This window comes from Lacerta agilis, chromosome 5 (genome assembly GCF_009819535.1).
Source record: "Lacerta agilis isolate rLacAgi1 chromosome 5, rLacAgi1.pri, whole genome shotgun sequence".
Taxonomy (NCBI): Eukaryota; Metazoa; Chordata; class Lepidosauria; order Squamata; family Lacertidae; genus Lacerta; species Lacerta agilis.
Window position 1 is genome coordinate 55,744,240 of NC_046316.1, and position 17,964 is coordinate 55,762,203.

General features: G+C 48.9%; 2 protein-coding genes across 4 annotated transcripts; one reads left to right on the top strand and one right to left on the bottom strand.

Annotated features, from left to right (window-relative positions):
- Positions 1 to 1,214: 1,214 nt before the first annotated feature.
- Positions 1,215 to 5,453, bottom strand: SLC25A28 (solute carrier family 25 member 28). Of its 2 annotated transcripts, XM_033149917.1 has the most exons (4): positions 5,289 to 5,453; positions 4,424 to 4,652; positions 2,751 to 2,807; positions 1,215 to 2,166 (listed from the first exon to the last, which is right to left on the bottom strand). In XM_033149917.1, exons 1-4 carry the CDS (start codon positions 5,352 to 5,354, stop codon positions 1,649 to 1,651), a joined length of 870 nt encoding a protein of 289 aa, XP_033005808.1. In that variant the 5' UTR covers positions 5,355 to 5,453; the 3' UTR covers positions 1,215 to 1,648. The 2 variants fall into 2 exon arrangements, with proteins under 2 accessions (XP_033005808.1, XP_033005807.1); XM_033149916.1 differs by lacking the exon at positions 4,424 to 4,652 and having other exon boundaries at positions 5,289 to 5,422.
- Positions 5,454 to 6,791: 1,338 nt separating this feature from the next.
- On the top strand, positions 6,792 to 17,664 carry ENTPD7 (ectonucleoside triphosphate diphosphohydrolase 7). 2 transcript variants are annotated; one of them, XM_033149918.1, is made up of 12 exons: positions 6,792 to 6,858; positions 8,020 to 8,199; positions 12,254 to 12,459; positions 12,586 to 12,736; positions 14,140 to 14,243; positions 14,514 to 14,570; positions 14,930 to 15,078; positions 15,169 to 15,335; positions 15,623 to 15,947; positions 16,031 to 16,116; positions 16,267 to 16,428; positions 17,139 to 17,664. In XM_033149918.1, the coding sequence occupies exons 1-12, from the start codon at positions 6,851 to 6,853 to the stop codon at positions 17,365 to 17,367; spliced, it is 1,824 nt and encodes a 607-aa protein (XP_033005809.1). In that variant the 5' UTR covers positions 6,792 to 6,850; the 3' UTR covers positions 17,368 to 17,664. The 2 variants fall into 2 exon arrangements, with proteins under 2 accessions (XP_033005809.1, XP_033005810.1); XM_033149919.1 differs by lacking the exon at positions 6,792 to 6,858 and adding an exon at positions 9,838 to 10,088 and having other exon boundaries at positions 8,064 to 8,199.
- Positions 17,665 to 17,964: the final 300 nt, after the last annotated feature.

Consider the following 17,964-nt stretch of genomic DNA (forward strand, 5'->3'; position numbering starts at 1 on the left):
GCCTTCTTGTCAACTTTTCTTTCCCAGGAAGACAAGAATTTCCTGTGAAAGTCTACCCTTCCAAGACAGGTCAAGTCAGCAAGAAGCACAGCTGGCAAAACCATGTAGGAACAGGCATTTTGAACATAAAATCTATTTACCCTTTTGGTTCAATTTCAAAGCTCTAAAACATCAGTTCTCTCTCCATCCCTCACATAATCCTAATGCAACAGTAAGTATGCATTAGGAAATCTAAAATTTGGCTATATCCATCATAAGCCAGTGAAGACAGATGTATTAGTTTTGAGGTTTCACTTTCCTTGCTGCAAAAGGCAAAGGGCACACATAGGAAGCATAGGCTGTTCAGTAAGACACTGGCTCAGTCAGAGGTTTATATTCACCTCATTTGTGTATTCCTCTTTCTAAATGACATATTCCAAATCTTGGGATCAAGAGTAGGAGGTAAGATTGCCACACTTCCCCCCCTAAGAAGTAAGATGAAGCCCATTAACACAGTCATCTTTGTTGGCCATTCCAAGTTAAAAGTTACCTGGAACCTAAGTGCCATACTTTTGGAGTTCCTGCAACATGGAGGGCCAGCATCATAGGACAAGGCAAGCAGAGAATGCATGCTTTATAACTGCAGATGGAACAATGGTGTTCCCCAATATCACCTGTCTGCCTGTTCTCAAACTACTCATATTACTACTCTGTCTGGTGTGATAGAGGATAATCGGAACAAGAACTATTTTTTTTTACCTATGTGCACACATGCACCTGTGTATTTTCCATCACAATATATATACTACTGGAGGACACTGCAAGCCATTTGAAAGAACACCTGACTGAGGCAGACACTGCATCTTTCCCTCTGCTACTATAAGAATGTGTGTTTGAGCTATGTTGGTAGGTAAGAATACCACTGAAATATATATGGGAGGAACAAGAATCACCTAAATCTGTCAGTTGCCTGGTGCTGGTATCCTGTAGGAACATAAATGCTCTCCAAATACTGTTTAATCACAATAGAAAGCTGGTTCTTCATGGATCAATATTAGTCAATACAAGATGCGGCATTATATGATACTAATCTCACTTCTACTCTGCCACCTACCACAAGGGGAAACAATTTAGACCATCCTGCTATAGGTTGGTCCAACTTACCTGTAACAAAGCCCTATTGAGCTGCTAAAAAGAGAGCAAGAGATAAGGATAATAAGAGCAAACAAGGGCTGTGACGATAAAGCAGACTTTATTGGAGGTGCCAAGGGCCACAACAATCAAAGCCTTCCCAGAGAGCATGAGGTTTGTGTGTGTGCTACTAGACAACAGCTGAGCTAACACTTCCCCTGCCTCCATCACCATGCAGTCATAACAGCAACCCGGTCGGTATGCAGGTCATCACCCCAAGTTCCAATGTGCTCACAGTAGCTCATGGTAGTCTCCACCTCTTTTAAGGGAATACAACTTTTGGGGCAAGGGAGATGCTTGTTAGGTGACAGGCTAGAAAAGGGCAGGCCAAGCTGCTGCTCATTGTGTACTATCCATTTGGGAGAAGGATGATGGGCTGTGCAAAATGCAGCAGCAGGCAAGAGGCGGCATCGTTATTCCAAAGGCTTGCTTGTCATCTGAGTCTGGCACCAGCCAATCCAGCGGGTGGAGTCACATTTCACTTCCCGGCCAATCGCTCCTCCTTTCGCTTGGTAAGGAAGTATTTGAAGAACTCATACACAGACCAGGCAATGGCTGTGGAGGGCATCTGGTAAATGACACGTGCCTGTACCCCTCGAAAATAGGCAGTCAGCCCACCCACGCGGTACACCGTCCTGAATGCATGAGCCATGCCTGTAATGTGCCCACTGATGTTGGTATTCAGTGCCAGGGCCTCCTGGGTATTCAGCAGTGTCTTGCAAACGTCCAATGGGGTGGTGGCAGCAGCAGCAATGGCCCCTGCACAAGCCCCTGCCACCATATGGGAACTAGGGTTGTACTGTCTGTGAGGATTGAGGTGCTCCTGCAAAGATTCATATGCCATGAAGTGGATGGCCTGGAAGGGGATGTTCATCGTCAGCTGAGTGGTGTAGCTTCGGTAGAAAGCTCCTGCCCCTTCATTGCACCATACAGCACGTACACAGTCTGTTGCTCGCTGGTATGGAGAGTTGTACATCTGCATTCTCTGCTTTACCACTGATTACAAGATGACAGCAGCAGCCCAGCCATGGAAACGAGAGAAGGGCAGGGAAGAGCAAAGAAAAGAAAAGAAAAGAAAAGAAATAAATAAATAAATGCGGTGATCTGAACAGTGTGCATACTATGTAAACACTTTAATAGATTCAGGGGCCACTGCATCCCTCAAACTTGCCTCAGTGTGATCTATCTATCCACCCAGCAAATCCTGCAGAACTCCACAATTCATGAAAAAACAGTAATACCCCAAGTCTGGAATTGTGAGACACCAAGTAAAAAACTGGGGTTACTGAAATGAGATCTGATTTTGCCTACACAATGTAGGGAGCACAAATATGAAAGACAAGTTGCACTATTGTTTTTATGTCATTTATCAACACCAAGAGCAAAGGCAGACACAAATACCTTCTTTGCTTCAGCCAAGTCTTGTCCACCACCCACCAGCAGCATCCAAAGAACCCTTGTAGTAGGTAAGGCTCCATATCTAAACTGTATCACAAGCAACATGAAAGCACCCCCTGGTGACAAGAATGGAGCAGCACAAGCCGCATGAAAGTTGCAGGACTGCTGGGAAGCAACATTACCTTCTGCTGGGTTCATGGCTGCATCATGAAGCAATGTTGCCACACAGCCTGCTGCGCCTGCAAAACAAGGACTATTACATGTGAAAAGTGGGAAGAAGACCTGCCATTGTCCTAAGGAGCTCTCAGAATGTACCACCAGAAGAGTGTATGCAAGCAAATAGGGGCACCCCCCTCCCCAAGAGAGAGTGAAAGTTCACTGAGAAGTTAGCATCAGTTTTCAGAAAGGGAATATCAGAAATATTCAAGGCTCCAGTGCAGGCAATATTTATCATATTAATCTCAACCCGGATTGGGGGAGGGGGGAATCAGATGACTAAGACTGCAATCCTAACTCCACTTACCTTGGAGTAAGTCCCACTGAATTAAATAGGACTTACTTCTGAGCAGGCCCGTCTTAGAGGGATCTGCCGCCCTGGCGCAGCGATCCCTCGGCGCCCCCAGCCTGCCGCCTCTCCGCCCGCCTTCCTCCCGCGCTGGCCGCCCCTCGGGAGGGGGGGTGGGCGAGCGGGGGATGAGAGGCGTGGCGTTGGAGCGGGCGCCCGCGCTCCGGCGGGCGGAGGATGAGGGGCGGGCGGACGGGCGCTCGCGCACTGGCGGGAGGGCGGGCTGCAAGCCGGTGGGGGGGCGGGCTGCAAGCCGGTCACCCTCGCCTCCCAGAGCCCCAGCTGGAGTGCTGGAAGGTCGCGCAAAGCCCCACGTCGCTTCAGCGCTCCAGCTGGGGCTCCGGGAGGCGAGGGCGGGCGGCTTATAGCCCGCCCGCCCGCTGGTGCGCGAGTGCCTGCCTGCCCATGGGGGCGGGGGCGGGTTGGGGAGGGGGAGCCCGGTATGCCGGCGGGCTCACGGGGGCGCCCCTGGGGTGCCCTGCGCCCTGGCGCGCCGCGCCACCGGCCTCTATGGATGAGACGGCTCTGCTTCTGAGTAAACATGGTTAGGATTGCATTGTAAATTATCTATCATCTTTAATTCCTAGAGCATAGAAGAGCCAAGACCGTCTTGTAGCTATTTAGGATTCTGCCGCCGTCCTGCTAACACATCCAACAAGCTTCAGAGTCAGACGAGTTAGTTCCAAAATTCTAGGATCTCCAACTAATTGGGTCTTCCTATTATCTGTCCAGAGTATCAGAGATGAAGGAGCCTCAGAAGCATGCTAGTGTGAAAAAGTAAATGTAAGCAGACCAGACTACAACACGTTACAGCAAGCTTGGGGTTCTCCCCACTCAAAAATGAGGATGCTAAAAGGACAAATGTAAGAGCAGATACAAACATGGACAAACCTAGGACAGCTGCTTCAAAGGAAGAGCGCTATATAAAGTCAAAATGAAATACAAACAGCAGCAAACCCATTCTATCTTCACAATAAAAAAGTTTCTGTCTGCTCTGATGGAAACTGCAGCTGTCTGCCCCATCTAATTCCCACAATCCCTTCTCATTCACAAATTCCCTTCAAAAGTCAATGGCAAATCCTACATTCCTAATTATCATAGTTAGATAATGCTTGGAGTGAAGCAGAACACAGCATTAGGGAAGAATGTCAATAGTAAACAGGATTCAGAAGTTAGCAATATAAGAGCAGTAAGAAAGAACCAGGCATCCAGTTCTTCATTTCACTAACAGTCCTAGCTGGGGACAAAGGAACCCTCAGGGTGGGGCAAGGAGGCAAGAAGGGACAATACCGTTGGCCACGTGACTATTGCCCCCAGCATGGATAATGTCGGTAAGTGTCTTTTTCAACTTTTCATAGCAGGCGAAATACAAGGCATGAGCAGGGCCTGCCCCTGTGGCTGTGATGTTCAATCCACGCATGGGTCGCCAGATCCCTTCAGTCCGCACGATCCGCCACAGGGCCTCCAGCACATTCCGGTAGCGAGCAGCAGGTTCCGGTTGCAGGCTCTGCATCCTTGTCTGCCAGCGCAGGGAGGGGAGCAGGTTAGATATGCCAAAGGACTTAGCCTAGTAAGCGCTCCACACCTAGCTCTCCCAACCCAAGACACTCCTTCCTTTGAGAGACATTCAGCTGCATTTGATGGCTGCACACAAAAGAGTGTGTATATCCCCCCCTTTACCCCTTCCTCCCAACCCTAAATATTTCCGGAACCAGGTCGGTCGCTTTGGCGGCAAAAGTGAAGGCCTGAAACGTGATCAAGGAAACCGATCTTGCTTCTTGTCAACTAGTGGAGGCAACACATAACTCTCCTGTCAAGTGATCGTTCGTTGGCACTTCTGCCATTAGCCAGCAAAAGAGCCGAGAACGTGTTTGATCCATCCCTCCCCAAAGTCGTCAGCTCCATCACATTCATCGGGAGACACCTCCTTCGCCTGTCAACTCTGTTTTTTTCCCCTTTTGCTAAATTCGGATCGAGTCGGACGGTCCGGTGATGCGGATTAAAGTGCAACACTAATGAAGATCGTGTACCGGTTAACCGCTCTCAGGTCCTGCCCAGTGACTCCCGCTTCTCGTCTCAGCTCCCCGCCGCCCGATTCCCGCCAGCACCCGCCCTGCTCCCGGAGGCGCGAGAGCAGCTCGGCGCCCGTTCTCACCTTGACACAGTCCACCGGGTACATGAGGCTGTGCTCCAGCACCCCCGCCACAGCCCCTGCGAGCATGTGGGTGGAGGCGGCGGAGCCCCGCGGGAGGGCCTCGTAGTCCGGCTCCGGGCCGGCCTCAGTGTCCGTTCCAGTCCCACCCTCCCCGCCACCCCCCGAGGGCCACGCCCAACCCGACCCTCCACCGTCGCCCCCGCCCAGCAGCAGGAGGAGCTGGCGGCCCGGCTCTGCCCCACCGCGCTGCCCGGGCCCAGCCGCGCCGCCCGCCCCGAGCTCCATGGCACCGCCGTCGAGTCCGTTGCGGGCTGCACACTCGGTCCTGCGGCTCCCGCTCTGTCCGCCCCGCCCATGGACGTCACTCATTGGCCGCTGACGGTTTTCGCGCCGCCCCGAGCCAATGTCCATTGGTAGGCTGCGACTCACGCTCGCTTCCATTGGCTAACGTTGGTCCTGTCTCCCGCCTTTCCAGAGAGGATATTGGGCAATACCTCTTTGACCTTTCGTTCGTTCCTCACCCGATTGGCTACCTTTCCGCTTTATTCGATATACGTGGGAAAAAGGAGAAAAGTATTGGCTATGATGCCTGCCGTTCAAAGTGACAGGCTTGTAATAAGGCTGCGCAGTTTTCTATGGTGCGTGGGGTTTGTTTGTGGATGTAGGTTGGCTTGCTTTCAGTGATGACGTTGCCGTGGGAAGAATATGTCTATACATTGGTGGACCAAACATGCAGTGTGAGGGTTGACTGGGAGCTGCGAATGGGCAACAGGGCGCTTGCGCGTCCCGGCGAAGACGAGGCCCACAAAAACAGAAGAGGTTTACGCTGAGAAAAAAAGAAGTGTACGTTGAAAAGCCACCCTTGGGGCCTACGAATTGGGCAATATACGCATGACGTAACGAAAACCCGCCCGAATGACCCTCGCCGGGTTGGCCCAGAGCTTGTGACGTGTTGGAAATTACTGAATGACACTTGAGGAGAGTATCGGGTCCCGTCCTGGAAAGCGCGGCGTGCCCTTCGAAAAGCGCAGCTGGTTGGCTGCTCGCCGCGGGAGGCGGAGCCCAGGCCGACTCGGTTCCATTGCGTCAACCTTACACGGGCTCTGCCATTGGCTCCCGCTGCCGCCGAGCCCGGTCGCCCTGGGGACGTGGCTGGAGCAAAGGGCCGACGAAGTCGTGGTGCCGGACGGCGAGCGCGGTAGGAAGGCAGCGGTGGTAAGTCGGCTCCCCGGGAAAGCGGGGGGAAAGGAGCGCTGTCTGTGTGCGAAAGGAACCGCGGCACTGCCGGGGCGGAGGAGAGGCGCGTCTCTCTCTCTCTCTCCTTGTGAAACTGCTCTCAACATGGGATGAAATGCGGACCATTAATTAACGGACCGATTTTGTGGCCCTTTCAGGGGGTGGAGGCGGGGAGGTCGTCGGCGCTGGTCCCTGGTTTAACCGCTCCGTCTCTTCCTTTCTTTTTCAGGGTCCAGGATCATCCCGCATCTTAGAGGGGCTGAAAGAGATGCTACTTCCTCCCGGGACCCGCACTGGAAGAAGCTGACGGACTGCGGGGCGAGCACATGGCCAGGTGAGGCGACGGGATCTCCTCGTCGTCGTCATCGTACCCAGTGGGCGTGGGTCGCTTCCCGGCTTCTAGGCAGGGCGGTGGCGACCTTGATGCCGCTGGGAGAGCAGGTGCGCTGTGGGAGCCTTGGGAGCTGGAGTTTGAGACCCCTGACCCACAAGCGCAGGGGGAGACCAAAAAAGAAACGGAAGGATCCCACAAAGATCTGAAAACCAGATATAGCCCAGCACTGATCTGGGTTCGAGATTGCTTGTTGATCAGCATGGCTTTGGGACAGGGGTTTTGCATTTAGAACTGCTTTGCTGCAGGGATTCTTTTTCTTTTGCCGCTCAGAGATTGGGATACAACACAGCATTATCTACCCTTCTCTTCAGCTCCCCTGCCCCTGGTGACCCTATTTAAAATAACATTGTCAGCCTCTTCCCTTGCTCCCTCTGTGAGGCTGGTATGTCTTAAAAACCTCTGCTGTTACAGCCAACCTGGCTAGCAGCCACTTAAGTTCAAAGATCACAGCTTGGTGCTAATCGGTGCAGGGTAGAAGGGCAGCCTGAGTGTTTCCACGTGGTCTCTGCAGAGTATCTGTGATTGTTTCCCAGCACTTTAACCCCATTATTATTCAAGTCCCAAATGAATGGTTGGGAAAGGGGAAGTGGGAAAGAAGAACAGAGTAGCAGAGGCCCACCTGCAGGTCTGGAAAGATTGAAAATGTACAATGCACGTCATGTGTGCCCTTCCACAAAGCTGTGTTAATGATTATGGCTGCAATCCCAGGGAGTAAGCCCAATGAATATAGTGGGGTGTACTTCTGAATGAATATAGGCGTGCATTGTTGGTGATTAATTGCAAGCTATTGCTAGCTGACTCAACCGGCTTGTTTAGATGCAAGGTTGCCAATGCCGTTAAAATGCCTTTTTAAGACTGCAGTACTCGGTACTCACATGGGTCCCGTCTGCTCCTTGTTACATTCCCAGCTGCTTTGGAAGAAGGATCCTCCTGTTCCATACTTCCAGCTGTAGGCTATGCTGGTTTAGCTGTGTACGGTATGTTGGAAGCTTCAGCACTTGGATTTCTAAGGTCATTTTGTTGGCAAGTACCTGTGACTGACTGATGAGGCTTTGCTAGACATTTTAACAACTGTTTAATCTGATTTTTCTTCTCTTCCAGGATCAGTTTTTCCTGCCTGTGTCCAGCATCTTGGCACTTCACAGTGCCTTCAGTGAGCCTTTGTCTCCGTCAGCGGCTGGGTCTGCTGGGCCTCTTACTTGCAGCCAGTATTTTGCTATTTGTGGGAATCACAAATCTATGGCATTGGAAAACTAGTTCTCGGGACTGGCAGTCTGAAAGGTGGGTGAATGTGACAGCGCTGGCATGAAGTATGCTGAGATAAGGCAAAAAGATGCTTTCAAAGGAGTCAGTCGACTTTCATTGCTTGCATTTCCAAGTTAGCTAAGCTTTAGCAAAGCATTCTAAATTAATTGCTTCTGAAATGGCTTGTTCATATAGGCAAAAAGGTCACTTTGTACCCTACAAAATGCATAGAGAGATTAGTTAAGAATACAGCACAGTACTGCTCTGAGACAGCTAGGGCAGCCAACATCTGCAAAACAGTATGTTCAGGTACAGCAGCACAAAATACCTTTTTTGCACATCTTTGTGAGATAATGCTAGCTATAATTATTTTCCCTGCTCTAAAATAGAGGAGAGCTGCAGGAAATGAAATGGGTTTAAGGAAGCAATTGTCCAGCAAGACAAATTAGCTTATGCATGAAATGAAACCAACCCTAGAGGAAAGTGCTACACTGTATGGCATATATTTGGTGTCTTCAGGGTCAGAAAGTACGGTGTGCCCTTTATTCAAAGCTAAGATTATTCTGTACTTTGGGGTTCCCTCTAGGTGTTGTTGGACTCCCAAATCCCATCATGCCTAGCCAACATGACCAATAGCTAGGGATGATGGGAACTGAAGTTCATCAACAAATGGTGAGCCAAGGGTAGCTACCCCTGCTCTAGATGTTGTTGGACTACAAGGCTCATTATTCCTGACCATTGACAATGGTCACTGTTACTAACAGGAGCTGGGAGTCCCAACACCACCTGGGGGGGGGATACAGGTTCCTCATCCCTGCTATACATGCTACGCATAATGTAGAATCTGGTTTCCTGGGGAAACTATGGGGAAGGGGAGAATTAGTGGCACCAAACAAGGTGGCAGTTTCTATGGCACACGAAGTCCTTCTATTCCCCCTCCTTTCCCCTCTGTTCTTGTACGATCCTGGTCTTGGATTACAAAATTGGGCATATAGTTCTGCATATATTTTTTTGTGTAACACAAACATAGCAGTAGAAAAGGAGATGCTTGATGGAAAAAACAGCAGAGGAAATGGCAGGGCATATTTCACAGTTCCCATCCAACAGCAAAATGGGAGTGATGGGAAGAAGCCACGTGGACTGAGTTCAGCTGGCATTTTCCCACCAACAAAGGCTGAAGCCCTTTTAAGCTGGAGGGGGAGGAGGAAGATGCTGTGCTAATCCTGCTGGGCAGTGCTTTCACAGGGCTGCTGTTGGCTCTCTTCATTTAGTGAAATGTTGGGAACAAAGGACTGTCAGCGCGTCAACATAAGAACCCAAGGTTTAACTGCTGGGAAGTCCCAAATTTTGAAGGGGCTTTGCCCTTAAATGATTCCCAACCCACGCATATAATGCTCTTCAGTACGTTTGCACAGGGAATTCTGCTGCCAGTTGGTGTTCTGCAATTGGAAAGTGTGAGGTATCTGGCACAGAAGCAGTTGCTTGAGCTGGTTTGTCCACCTTCTTTTACACTGAATACCCCTGTTTGGGTATTCAGGCTTCACATGTAAGCAAACATGTGAGGAGAAGCTGGAGACTGTGCTGCCAACCCCTCTCCACAGCATCATCTGTACAAAGTTCAGAGCTTTCTCTCTCTCTCCCTCTCCCTCCCCCCCTCTTTCTCTGTGTGTGAAGTCCTGATTTAGCAGACTTCTAAATTGCACAAGGAACTGCCATGAGGAGAAGAGGCTTCCCACTTCAGACACCTCCCTTTTCCCTATACCCACTCCTCTTAAGATGAGTAAAAATTCAGAATGACTAGATGTGTGACTTGAAGTATTAACACCAGTCTGCTGTTCCTAAAGAAAGGAAGTTGTCAATAAATATAATACCAGAGAGATAGGAAAGCATAAAAGACAACAAGCAACTCATAAAGAAAACAAAAGGTAAACAAAACAAACAAACAAAAAAACTTCTTAACATTACTAACTGGTTCTTCATTGGTGTTAACTATGCTGGGCAGATTACTAAGAATTAAAAATTACAAAGCTAGGAAGTAATTATTTACATTTCTGTCCATAAGATGACAAAGAACAGTTCTTTAAGTCAAGGATGAAAGCTGATGATTTTCCATAGGCAATACTGCTTGTCCCCCAGATGCATCTTAAGAAATAAGGGGATAGTTTTAAGATTATAAGTTAGGCTCCCCCAATCTGAACCAGACTTCTCATGGTCTGCTGGAAAATGACAGTACTTCCTCTGAAGCCAGAATTTTATTTGATATGCTAAAGAGGGTCTCTCCAGCTGCGGGTTCTTTATAAGATTAACAAGTCTAGACTTGTTGATGTTATCACTTTAAAATGGGCCATTAAGATAAAAGTAGGGTAAATGTTTTGGCAAAAGCCAGCTATTTGCATTTGACAACCACCTTAAAGAAGTCATTTTCAGACCAAAGGAGAGATTGGTAATTACTTTTAAATTCACATTTCCTCTAAACTATACATTCACATTGTATACATTCTCTCAGCTTCCCTTATTGCAGGTAGCAACTTGCCTTTAATTTTAAAAGGGCATTTCTGCTGCAGCTTTTGTTTGCATAATATCCAGTAGCAGCCAACATTTATTTGCAGTAATTATATTGATTAATTATGGAATGTATATCCTGCTTTTCTTTCATTGTGGAACTCAAGGTGGCATATATAGGATTCCCAGGTGAGCCCATCCTGGCAGTAGTAGTAGTAGTAGTAGTAGTAATAATAATAATAATAATAATAATAATAATAATAATAATAATAATAATATTACCCTGCCCATCTGGCTGGGTTGCCCCAGCCACTCATCAGATGCACACCAGCTTACCTTCAACAGGTTCATTGCTGGACTTGGGACCAAAGCTTGTGCCTCTTCCATCAAGAGCGGAGCTGATACTACAAGATGCATTTAGCTGCATGGCTTTTATTTTTTCAATGTGATGTGGACTGGACAGAATTTTCTTGTTGGGACAGACTACCAATTACTGTAGTCAAATAATGTGGCATTCAATGGCTCCTCTAGGACTCAGACTCCGATAAACTTCTTGTCCCCCCTGACACAGTTTAGAGAGCCTGGCACTGCCTCATCCATGGTACTCCTACCACATGGCAGGCCTTGGGTCCTCCTGCTTCTCCTCTTCCTTCACCCTTTGCTCCTTCCATAAATGCTGATTAACAGATGTAAACAAAGACTGACATAGTGGCTTATGCCTCAACTTTTGTGACCTGACCTTCTGTCTGTGATAGGTCTGGCTTCTCCTCCCTCTTGGATAAGATGCAATTGTATTTGTGCATCCCTTGGCTCCTGTGTCCATGGGGAAATCCAACTGGAATACTTGGGGTGGTGCATGGCATTTGTGAGAGCTGCCGCTCTAGCTGAGTGCCCACGGAATCTATTCCCTCTTCTGCAAAAGTCAGGATGTTGGAACATTTGGCCCTGTGGCAGTTGGCCATGGGATCGCCGCCTTCACACCCTTGCTTTGTTCCACTGCTGCTGCTGCTGCTGCTGGGTGGGGGAAGCAGCAGAGGCTGTGCTGACTGAGCTAGAATTTCCTTCAGCACAAGAAAGGGGAGCAGGATCAATAAGAACTGTGGTGGCATGAATTCTTTGTCTAATGGATCTGCAAAACCCACTAATTTGGTTAGCTTTCTTCTTAATGGCTGGACATGCTGTGGTCTCTCAGTCCTGTTTGCTGATTGCACCGATGAAATGGCACAAAGTGGGTGGGTTGGGATGTCTGCTTCAGTTCTCTGGTTCCTGGGGAGCTGAAGCCAGTGCCTAGGGGGATTCCAATAACTTTCATCTGGTTTCTAGAAGGGGGAACAAGAGCCTCCGTGGGGACTAGATGCACATGCTGGGTCAGCATCGCTTGAAGCATTTATGGAGAAGTGATATAGGCATTTTGTGTTCTTGTAATTCCTATTATTGCTGTTGTGCAATAATAGACTGCCTCTGAAAGAGCAGAGGAGGCGTTCTGTGGAATGCTGGATATGCCTTTTTATTTTGTTTTGGGAGTTGTGAAGACTGTTTGGTCTGGTCTCTGTCACTTAACTCCAAATCTTCCTCATTCACCTTGCAGGTACCTGGAACGGTTTCATACCTTGGAGGCAACAGACACAAATAACCCGTCTCTGAATTACGGAGTGGTTATTGATTGCGGGAGCAGTGGGTCACGGGTCTTTGTATACTTTTGGCCACCACACAATGGGAATCCGCACGACCTGCTGGACATCCGGCAGATGCGAGACCGTAATGGCCAGCCTGTTGTCAAGAAGATCAAGCCAGGTTTGGATATTTCCAAATGCTTTTTTTGTTGGTGGCTGTGAACCCACAAGCACCAAACACCTGGAGGTTGGCAGAGTTGTTCTCTAGAGATGGCAGCTGATTGAATATTCCCTTTTCATTGTACAGGGATCTCTACTCTGGCAGCCACTCCAGACAAAGCTAGTGACTACATCAGGCCATTGCTCAGCTTTGCTGCTGCCTATGTGCCCAGTACCAAGCACAAGGAGACTCCCCTCTACATTTTGTGTACTGCAGGAATGAGGCTGCTGCCTGACTGGTGAGTGAGCTATATTTTTCCAAGACCTGAGCAGAGTAGGCTTGGGACTGTGGAGCAGGAAGTACTGGGCCTCTTGGAGCTACAGGTGGACTTGCATCCTGAAGTGGAAAGGGACAGGGTATGGGGTGTATCTTCACTGTAGCAGTCAAATACAATATTTCCTGTTACAGGTAGGTAGGCTATATTTCCTGTTTCCTAGAGTGGACACACAGGGGATTGTTGCTCCAGACAGGGAGGACTTCCTGTCATACCTGCTCTGGAGCATCCTCCCCCTGTGTGCGACCAGGTAGATGGGTGTGACCCTAGCAGACAATATAAAAGGGCCAGTCATGCAGCCATCTTCCTATTTTGCTGCTCTTTTGCGACTCCTCTGCTGGCTCTTAGCCAGCAGCACATGGCTCATCCTTACAGAGGATGGAAGCCACAAGGTAGAAAGTCTGAGGCCTAGCTCAGACTTCTTTTCTCTACAACTGTAACTGTAACTACAAGATAAAGCCTGCCTTCAGGACAGTACTATGAACTGAATGTAAGTAAACTTTACCATTACTTTTAAAAGAAGACTGTCATGTCATTATTGATTTTAAGAGGGAACTAAGGGGGAAATTTACCAGGAACAATCCAATCTGGACAAGCCAGACTGGATTGCTCAATTCAAATGATTCTAATGAATCCATCAACTAGCTTCCAGCAATGTGCAAGGGAATGTGCTCTGCTACTAGTAATAATAATAATTTATTTCTACACGCCCATCTGGCTGGGTTTCCCCAGCCACTTTGGATGGCTTTCAACAGAACATTAAAAACAGAGCAAAACTTCAAACATTAAAAACTACCCTAAACAGGGCTGCATTCAGATGTCTTATAAAAGTCGGATATATTTCCTTGACATCTGATGGGAGGGCGTTCCACAGGGCAGGCGCCACCACTGAGAAGGCCCTCTGCCTGGTTCCCTGTAACTTCACTTCTCACAGTGAAGGAACCGCCAGAAGGCCCTATGTGCTGGACCTCAGTGTCCGGGCTGATGGGGTTGGAGACTAGCTCACTAATGTGAGTGAGGAAGGATAATATTTAATCAATATATCCTCTCCTACTATCCACAACATTGCCACACAGGGTTCCCTAACTTGATAGTGAGCAATGGGTCATCTCCACTCTAAGTGGAGCTAAAAATTAAGTCCTGCTTATGAAGTTGTGTAAGTGTTTGCAAATTCGTGGCTGGAAAGAGACCAAGTGAGAAGGGTGACTTGCACAGGAGGACAAAAGGACGGGTTTTTGAAATGAGGTGGAGTCTGCTGTTTAGACATCTTGGCCATTCAGCAAAGGAGCAGTGGAGAGGGGGGCTAATTATATTTCAGTACAAAGAAATGGGAGCAGCTCAGTTTGTCTGCTTTTGGATCTTCGCAGGCAGCAGACGGCCATCCTGGAGGACCTGGTGAGGGATGTGCCCTTGGAGTTTGATTTCCTCTTCTCAAAATCACAGGCAGAAGTGATCTCTGGGAAGCAAGAAGGTAGGTGTTGGGCCAGAAAGGCTCATTCACTCTATCTTAGGGAGTTTGGCAAAGGGTGAAGGGAGAGGGGGGGAAGGTAGGTAGTGAGGCAGCACTGCACAGGATCTGGGGGTTTAGCTTAACTTGCTGCTGGTGGTGCCTGTCCCTTGGGGTTGTTCCCTCCCCTCAAACTTCACAGGGTGCTACTCATGCACCACACAAAGCCCTGTACCTTCAAGGAACCCAACACTGCTCTTGATTCTCTTTCTTCCCCCACCTCAAATTTCCCAGGAGTCTATGCTTGGATAGGCATCAACTTTGTATTGGGAAGATTTGACCACGAAGAAGGTGAGACTTCGGGAAAGGGACAGTGGAGTTGAATGGGTAGGTAGAAGTTTTCTCTTTCGGCTCAGTTCCCTCTTGAGGGAGGGAATCTCCAGCACAGTTTGCTCGATTCCCAGCAGGAATGGAGATTTGGCTTTCCCACTTGACCTGAACTAAGGCCCCTTCCCATTCTGCAGTTTAGCAGGAGTGAAGGTGAACAAGAGAGAATAGAGCTGATCCCCATTTCTTCCCTAACTTCTGCCCCCCAAACCCTAGACATTTCAAGTGTTCAGCCCAAGAGGTATGGGGATGTGCCATCTTCCATCTCCATTTTCCATTTCTTTGGCAACTCTCTCTTTCTCTCCCTCGCTCTGGGATTGTAGAGGAAGATGCAGTGATTTCTGTGACCCTGGCTGGCCAGGAAGAAACCCTGGTGCGAAAGAGGACCGTTGGGATCCTTGACATGGGAGGTGCCTCTCTGCAAATCGCCTACGAGGTGCCGACTTCCACGTCCTTCTCTTCCCCGCAGGAGGTGTGTAGCTCGAGAAGGAAATATGTGCTATGGTTCAGGTTGGGCACTGTTTCTTACTCCCCCCTTCTCCCTCCCCTCTGCTACCGACAGGAGGAAGCTGCCAAGAGCCTGCTTGCTGATTTCAACCTTGGCTGTGACATGCAACACACGAAGCACGTGTACCGAGTCTACGTCAGCACCTTCCTGGGTTTTGGGGGCAACTATGCCCGTCAGCGCTATGAAGAGCTGGTGCTGAATCAGACCACCACCCGCAACAGGTGATGTCCTCATGCTGCCAGGTCTCAAAACGTCTGGCTAAAGGCAGCTCTGGATTCCACTGCCCCCAGAAGTTCAAGGAGTGGCAGCCTGGGAGAGGGCATTCTCTGTGTGTGTGTTTTGTAGGAGGCAGGCTCCCTGAGTGATGAGATCATTGGGAGAAGTTTTTGATCGTCTGCATGCACATCTCTAGCCTGTTTAGGGGTGGCACAGAAGAACTCACCGATCATAACTTGTCGCTGGGGATGTCTGTGTTTTCCCAACCCTGAAGCTTAGGCTCTCGTTGCAGGTTGCAGGGTGAGCAGCTCGGTGCAAATGCTGGGGTGCCCGTCTTGGACCCCTGCCTGCCTGTGGGACTGGAGGATGTTGTGGAGCATGGCGGCCAGACCCTGCACATCAAGGGCCAGGGGGACTGGCAGTCGTGTGCAAAGCAAGTGCGCCTCCTGCTGGCGGGAGACAACAAAACCACGGTCTCTCTGCGCAACACCTATCAGGCACCGATTGACTTTGTTAACAGCGAATTCTATGGGTTCTCTGAATTCTACTACTGCACCGAAGATGTGCTGCGCCTGGGAGGACTGTACCACATGCCCACGTTCACACGCGCTGCCCAGGTGACTCTAAAATATGTGATCATCACTTTGCCAGGATAGGGGTGTTGTTTCTGTGCCCACTCATGTCTTTTGCCTCCTTCCAGGATTATTGCAGCCTGAGCTGGTCCTTACTGACCCAGAGGTTCCGAGACCACCTATACTCAGCACATGCAGACCTGCACCGTGTCAAGTAAGAATCCATTCTTCCTTTTCACAGATGTGCTTGGTCCTTAACTCTTCTTCCATGGACGGTGAAGGGGTGGGGGTAAGATTGCCCCCCAGCAGTCTTCTCAACTGATGAGCCTCAGTTTGTGATGGAGTCTCTATGCTCTGCTTGCAGGTACCAGTGCTTCAAATCAGCATGGATGCACCAAGTCCTGCACGAAGGCTTTCATTTTCCCAAGGATTATTCTGGTCTGCGCACAGCCCAGTTGGTGTATGATCGTGAGGTACAATGGACACTGGGAGCCATTCTCTATAAAACTCGGTTCCTGCCACTCAGGTAATCTAAATTGCTGCCCACTGCATGTTTTCTCATCTTAAGAGTGGTAGAGTTCTTTTGGTTACATCAGAATCAGTTTTTCAAACAAGGTCTTCAGTAAAGAACTGGACCATGGCGCTTGACTAGGAGTAAAATGCTGGTTTTCTAGCCCTAATTAGAGTGTTCAGTCATCTTAATATGTGAACTTGGGAGTAAGCCTCACAGAGTTCAAGATGAGGAGGGCTTACTCTCAATAAGCATGCATAGGATTGAGCGTGAAACATGGAGGAGTTCAGTACTCTGTGTTTAAAGTCTGAAGTTGCATTTTTTAAACTTGAGAAAGCAAGTGATCTGCCAGCAGTGCTTTTCTGAAAAAAACAGAAAAGGAGAAAGCAGGGGCATGCAGAGACCTGGTATGTTTTTAAGAGCTACCTAAAGGAGAGACATCAAATGCACCCTCAATGAAGCACAGAGCCTGCATGAAAAGGAAGTTGATCCTTTATCAGTAGGCAACATGGTGTCTTAAACCGTTAAAAAACTAAACCTATGTTTTTGACATCTCTCATCTATTTACAAATGGTCTGTAGGGCATAGGCCAGAGAAATGCCAGTTATTTGGGAATCATACTTACTGCAGTATCTGGAATGCTTCTTTGTCTGCTAGTTGCAAGAGACTCAAGCTTAGCGCAGCTTCACATTTCAGCTTCAGACTGATTTTTCTTTGTTTTTCAGGGATCTCCGCCAGGAGAGCATCCATCAACCTCGCAGCCCGTGGCTCCGTCTCTCCTTTGTTTATAACCACTATCTTTTCTTTGTGTGCATTCTTGTGGTGATGCTTGCAATTGGACTCTACCTCTTCCGTCTGCGCCGCATCCACCAGAAGCAGTTGCACGTGGCACAGCTGGACCTGCTGTGGCTCGCAGAAGTGGTGCCGCTTCCAGCACAGGAGGCAGCTTCCTGACAAAAGAACTACCTCTCAGTGAACTCTCTCCATGTCTGCCCTATTGGCAGTGGCTTTTAATGGGCCAGAAGCTGTGATTCTCTTGCGGGCTAGTCCAGAATTCTTCAGGACTCCAGCCCCAACCCCAGGGCCTAAACAGTGTCTGCTCAGACTTGCCCCCTAACCCAAGCCGCTCAACCCTAATGGACTCTAGATTTTCCTCCGTGGCTGAAATCCCCAGCCACTGTGGGAGAATCACGCTGCAGGTGCTGTGAGGCAAGGGAAGCTGATCTCTGCTACCCTTGACAATGGGCAAAAGGCAGCATAGCTGAAAGTGACCAAAGAAACTTGATTTACTCAGGAAGGCAGGGAGAAGGACCTTGTGTGGCCAAGAACTGGACAGCTCTCCCGCAAAAGGAAAGGAAAGTGGTTCTTTCTGATGCTTTACTATGAGTACAGGCCTCTCTCTCTCTCTACTTCTGTTGATGTCTGTGATAGGACCAAAAAAGGAGTCATGCAAACAGGATTCCTTGAGGGTAAAAAGAAATAACCTTTTAAAGAAACCAAGGCAGATAATTTGCTGCCTTCCTTCACACTCCTCCCCACAAATACATTTTG

Excerpts from the sequence above, each read along its gene's own strand:
- ENTPD7 (XM_033149918.1), top strand. Across the intron at positions 12,737-14,139 it reads ATGAGGCTGCTGCCTGACTG|GCAGCAGACGGCCATCCTGG; the intron begins GTGAGTGAGCTA and ends GGATCTTCGCAG. Across the intron at positions 14,571-14,929 it reads AAGATTTGACCACGAAGAAG|AGGAAGATGCAGTGATTTCT; the intron begins GTGAGACTTCGG and ends CTGGGATTGTAG.
- SLC25A28 (XM_033149917.1), bottom strand. The coding sequence starts at position 5,354 with ATGCTCGCAGGGGCTGTGGCGGGGGTGCTGGAGCACAGCCTCATGTAC. Across the intron at positions 4,653-5,288 it reads ACCCGGTGGACTGTGTCAAG|ACAAGGATGCAGAGCCTGCA; the intron begins GTGAGAACGGGC and ends CTGCGCTGGCAG. Across the intron at positions 2,167-2,750 it reads AGCCATGAACCCAGCAGAAG|TGGTAAAGCAGAGAATGCAG; the intron begins GTAATGTTGCTT and ends TCTTGTAATCAG.